The sequence below is a fragment of the Asparagus officinalis genome, chromosome 8 (genome assembly GCF_001876935.1).
Source record: "Asparagus officinalis chromosome 8, Aspof.V1, whole genome shotgun sequence".
Classification (NCBI taxonomy): domain Eukaryota; kingdom Viridiplantae; phylum Streptophyta; class Magnoliopsida; order Asparagales; family Asparagaceae; genus Asparagus; species Asparagus officinalis.
In genome coordinates, this window is record NC_033801.1 from 122,836,312 (window position 1) to 122,842,300 (window position 5,989).

Below are 5,989 nucleotides of genomic sequence, written 5' to 3' on the forward strand. Positions count from 1 at the left end.
GGAGCCTCGTCCGCCTCAGCATCCGAATCTTCGGGCGGGTGGGGGCCCACGCGAGCTCTGATGCCGACCTGGATATTTTTCTCATTTTGCTTAGAAATAGCATAATAACTAATTGCCTACAGCTTCGGTGCTCCATAGAGAGTAGTTGGAGCAATGATGACATATCCGTAAATAAATTTCTTAAAAATAGCTCTCACAATTCTAGATATATAGATTTGACGGTTATGAGGTGTTCCACACCAAAAATTATAATTAACTTTGGGTAAAAATGTTATTTTAGGAAATATAATTTATGGGAGAAACATAATTTATCATTAATTAGAATTCTTTAATTAACTATTAAAACCGAAGCTTTTCTCCACACTTTCCATTAGAAGAAACCGGTCAGACTCAAAATCTCGTGAAGAGAAAGAAAACGCCATGAAAGGTACCTCTTATTTTTCCTTTTTTTAAAATTTAATTATATAGTATGATGTAGTTGTTAAGCCCTTAAATTTCTCGTTCTTCAAATCAGTAATCATTTAATTATATAGTATGATGTAGTTGTTAAGCCCTTAAATTTCTCGTTCTTCAAATCAGTAATCATTCGTTTTTCTATATAAAGATAGATTTTCTCGTTCTTCAAATCAGTAATCATTCGTTTTTCTATATAAAGATAGATTTTCTTTTGGAAATAGACTGGCTGGCGTGAGGAGGGTTCAATTGGTTTCTAATTAACCACATTCGTGAGATTGAGAAGTAAATTTGATTGAATGGAAAAAAATTACAAACCGTGCATGACATGTATTTTCTATCAGTATGCAAAAAATAAGAGAAACTACAAGTAAGAAAATTCAACTGGTTCTTTTATTTTTTTTCCCTTTTTTTTCTTTTGTGCGGGTGGAACTGAGACGTGAGATTGAGAAAGATTTTTGAAAGACTAAAGTACCCTTTCTTATTTTAGCTAATTTGTTATTTTTGTTAATTTAAAAATTAAAAAAAAAAACCTATTTTTGGAGCACGGAAGCAAACCTCTTTTAACCCTTTCATTTCGTTATCCGACCTGCATAGTGTGAAAATTTTAGGGGTTTCTACATATTAGTCCATTACATATTTAATATTTTGATTTAGTCCTCAAATCATTGGCATTGCTATTACCCCCCCCTAGTTTGGTATCATGTTGCCACTACTATTACTCTATTAGATGGATAAATTTAAGGAAAATTTGTTTCAAGGCCCCAAAACCCAAAAAGTTATGTTCCCCAACCCCTCATACTTTTTGTAATGTGCTGCAGCCCCCAAAATTTAAAAAAATTATACCTCAGCCCCTCCAGCTCATGATTAGCCAACATTTCACCTAAAAACCCAATTTTAACCCTCTTCTCTTTCTCCCTCTCCTTCTCCTTCCTCATCCTCTTCACTGTTATCTTCTCCGATTCCGGGACCACGCCTCTCATCTCGAACTCGCTGTTAAAGTTAACGGCAAAGATGGAGGGGCTTCGTCATCGAAGCTTGGTGAGGGTTCTGCTTTTTTTTCTCAACTAAAGTTAGGGTTTTTGTCGACCTTTTCTTAGATAAAACTAGATCCGATCCGGAGATATAAAAATCACATTTTTTATGTTTATTTTTTGGCAAAGGTTGGTTCTTTTGGGGAGTAGAAGCTCAAAATTTCGAGGAAATAGAACATAGAAATGTCTTGTTGTTATTCTCCATAGAAATAATGTTGACCACGGAGCAGAGTCCAAAATTGAGAAATCCTCATTGATTGAGATCTTGCAACATTTTGATGGAGTGCTCAAAATTGAGAAATCCCCTCAACTCTGAAAAACGATGCCTCTGCATCATCCAAATTCTCAATCAGAAGCTGAATATACCCCAACTTCTAGATAAGCACCTTATCCGTCGAATCCGAGTCCAAAACCTCCCGAATCAGCGAAAAGCACACATCAAACTCCTAATGAGCAAAATGATTACAACCGATCAAGCTCAAAACGAAAACCTCCATCCTCCTCCAACACTCAGACTCCTCTAATCCCTCTTGAACCCTCACGCTCACAACCTCAACAAAGCTCCTAGATAATATTTATAGAGAGAGATAACATCCACAACAAAATACATAGTGTGCTTTATAATAAGAATCCGACACCGAGACTTAATCTAAACCAGTCACAGAGCACCATGAGAATCAAATTTGAGCACTCCATCAAAATGTTGCAAGATCTCAATCAATGGGGATTTCTCAATTTTGGACTCTGCTCCGTGGTCAACATCATTTCTTATGGAGAATAACAACAGGACATTTCTATGTTCTATTTCCTCAAAATTTCGAGCTTCTACTCCCCAAAAGAATGAACCTTTGCCAAAAATAAACATAAAAATGTGATTTTTATCTTCAGATCCAGTTTTATCTAAGAAAATGTCGACAAAAACCCTAACTTTAGTTGACAAAAACAGGCAGAACCCTCACCAAGCTTCAATGACGATGCCCCCCGATCTCGGTCGTTAACTTTAACGGCGAGTTCGAGATGCGAGGCGTGGTCCCAAAGTTGGAGAAGATAACAGTGAAGAGGATGAGGAAGGAGAAGGAGAAAGAGAAGAGGGGTAAAATTGGGTTTTTAGGTAAAATGTTTGCTAATCATGAGCTGGCGGGGCTGGGGCACAAATTTTTAAATTTTGGGGGTTGCAGCACATTGCAAAAAGTATGAGGCCTTAGCTATCATGGATGTTATAGTATTGATAACATGGATGTTATAGTATCGTCGGCTTTAGCTAACATGATCTAGCTCCAATAATATATATCACGCATTCCTAATTAATTTTTTTTAATTTAGGAAAAATTATCTCAAGGCCTCAAATTTTAAAAGTCAATGTGCCCCAGCCCCTTGTACTTTTTGTAATGTGCTGCAGCTCCCATAATTTAAAAAAAAATTGTATCCCAGCCCCTCCAAATCATGATTAGCAAACATTTCACCTAAAAAAACCAACTTTATCCCTCTTCTCTTTCTCTTTCTCCTTCTCCTTCTCCTTCCTCATCCTCTTCACTGTTATATTCTCTGACTTTGGGACCACGCCTCGCATCTCGAACTCGCCGTTAAAGTTAACGGCCGAGATCGGGGGCATTGTCATCGAAGCTTGGTGAGGGTTCTTCCTGTTTTTCTCAACTAAAGTTAGGGTTTTTATCGACCTTTTCTCAAATAAAACTAGATCTGGAGATAAAAATCACATTTTATGTTTATTTTTGGCAAAGGTTCGTTCTTTTGGGGAATAGAATCTCGAAATTTCGAGGAAATAGAACATAGAAATGTCCTGTTGTTATTCTCTATAAAAAATGATGTTGACCACAGAGCAGAGTCCAAAATTGAGAAATCCGCATTGATTGAGATCTTGCAACATTTTGATGGAGTGCTCAAAATTGATTCTCATGGTGCTCTGTGACTAGTTTAGGTTAAGTCTCAGTATCGGATTCTTATTATAAAGCACACTATGTATTTTACTGTGGATGTTATCTCTCTCTGTAAATATTATCTAGGAGCTTTGTTGAGGTTGTGAGGGTGAGGGTTCGAGAGGGATTGGAGGAGTTTGGGGGAGGAGGGAGGTTTTCGTTTTGAGCTCGATTGGTTATAATCATTTTGCTCATATGGAGTTTGATGTGTGCTTTTCGCTGATTCGGGAGGTTTTGGATTCGGATTCGACGGATCTGGTGTTTATCTCGAAGTTGGGGTATATTCAGCTTCAGATTGAGGATTTGGATGACGCAGAGGCGTCGTTTTTCAGAGTTGAGGGGATTTCTCAATTTCTCACATTGACTTTTAGGGGCTGTTTGGTTCGTTTCCTAGATATATGGAAATGCATTTCCATATACAAAAACACAAGTTTTGAGTTTTCCAAACTTTTCAAAAAAAATAGATTGTTTCGCATTGGTTCGCACAAAAAAAAGGTGGGAAACCAATGTATTTATTTTTCTTGTGTTTGGTTCGCATGGAAAAAAAGGGAAAACTTTTGTTTATATGACATTTCCTACTTTTCTTGTGTTTATATGACATTTCCTACTTCTGCTACAATATTTTTCACACAAAACCAACTTTTCTAAGGTCAAGCATAAACTATTTTTTCTCAAAATCCTAAATTTTAATCCAGGTAATAAAAATGTTTTAGCGGATCTCAAAATTGGTAAAAACTAATTTTTCTCAAACATGTTCATATCTGCTAAACATTTTTTTCCCTCAAAAATCTTACAAATTTAACTGAACACAAATCTCAGATCTGAATAGGATTGGCAATTATCAGATAACCCTCCACTAATTTCTCAGATAAATTAATCTAAATTAAACTAATAATCCGAAAATTAAAAAATTCAATTTTCTAACATACCCATTCAAATTTTAACAAAAAACATTCTGAAATCGTAGGAATTTTACGGAATTTTAGTATTTTGTCCATGATTGGATATCTGAAGGTTTTTAATCATCTTTTCTTATCTGTGAAATCTCAAAAAATAGGAAAATCTTTAAAATTGCTTCGAAAATCTAAAAAATTACGTAGATTAGAAACCCCCCCCAAATTCTCAGATAATTACTGAAAATTAAACTAATAATAAGAAAAATTAAAAAAAAAATCAATTTTTACCTTGATATATGAAGCAACAACGTCGGCAAAGATCAGATCTGATTATTGTCGGCAAAGATCAGACCCCTTCCCCCGAATTTCTTCGAATACAGGGACAACGAAGGTCGCAGGAGTTTCTAGCGGGAGGAGAGCAAGGAGGTAAGTATAGCTCGCCGAAGAAATTAACGAGGAAAGCAAAAAGCTGACGTGGCTGCAGTTTTCGTCGATTTCACGAGGTTAAGGAAGGAGTTGGGGGAGAAAAAAATCTGATGTGGCGGCGATTTTCATCGAGTTTTTCTTCTTCAACCTTAGCGAACCAAAGATGGGGAAAAAACCGACGGAAAGCTTATATCCTACGTGGCCATGAAAAATCTGATGTGGAGGCGGTGTAAACCTTTTCCACCGAGTTAAAAAACGAACCAAACAGCCTCTTAAAATTTGGGGCCTTGACATAGTTTTTCCTAAATTAAAAAAAAACCTAATTAGGAATGTGTATATATATTATTGGAGCTATATCATGTTAGCTAAAGCCGACGATACTATAGCATCCATGCTATCGATCTTTTAATCTTTCATCGTAGCTGGAGATGGAGATGTAGATCATTCATTATTTGCAATTGCGAATGGGAGTTTCTTCATATCCGTCATTTTGCAAATGTTAGTAAGCACGAATGATCTAAAATCCACCCTGCGCTCATGTTTTCAGATGATCCGTCATGAATGAACATTTTTTTTGGGCACGTACAAATTCACACAACACATCAACTTTGTTAAAAAATGACGATCAAAGTACATGAATTTCTTATAACACTATATTCATTTCTAAATCTATTCCTCTGTACAAACGAGAGAACCTAATATTCACTATTCATGCTACAGTAACATTTATTATGGTTTACTGTAGCATACAGGGAACGGGATACCGTTGTTTTTTGAAAAAAAAATATTACTATAGCACACAAGAACACTATAGCTTTTTTATAAAAATGTAGAAATTTTTTTAAGAATACTATAGCATTAAAAAAAGGGATTACTATAACAGGAAAAAAATGATATGTCGTGTTTTGCACGATGTTCACGACTAGTATTATTAATATAGGTGATGTGCCACAAATGTGCAACTCTGGGGTTTATTTGCAACTTAGCTTACATGCATGAAAAAGTTTGCATTTTTACCCTCTTCAACTACAATTTAGCCTCCAACCCTGGACCTGACACCATCATCAACTCCTCCTCTCTCTCCACCCAATTCTACTTAAAATCCCCTTCATCTTCCTCAAATTTCAACACCAATCCATCAATCAATTAATCGATCAAGAAATGCGTGTGATCTTTGCGTATTTGGCAGGAGACACCTCCTCGAGATCCTCTTCAATGCTGTTGAAGCCCTAATAAACAACATTCT

The 5,989-nt window shown here is 36.1% G+C and overlaps 1 protein-coding gene across 1 annotated transcript in view; it reads right to left on the minus strand.

Annotated features, from left to right (window-relative positions):
- The window catches only part of LOC109821840, a 16,171-nt gene that overhangs the window by 7,318 nt on the left and 2,864 nt on the right, over positions 1–5,989 (minus strand). The window contains exon 4 of the mRNA XM_020387994.1: positions 1,300–1,446. Within this exon, the coding sequence (XP_020243583.1) occupies positions 1,300–1,446 (147 nt within the window). The remainder of the gene's footprint in view (positions 1–1,299; positions 1,447–5,989) is intronic.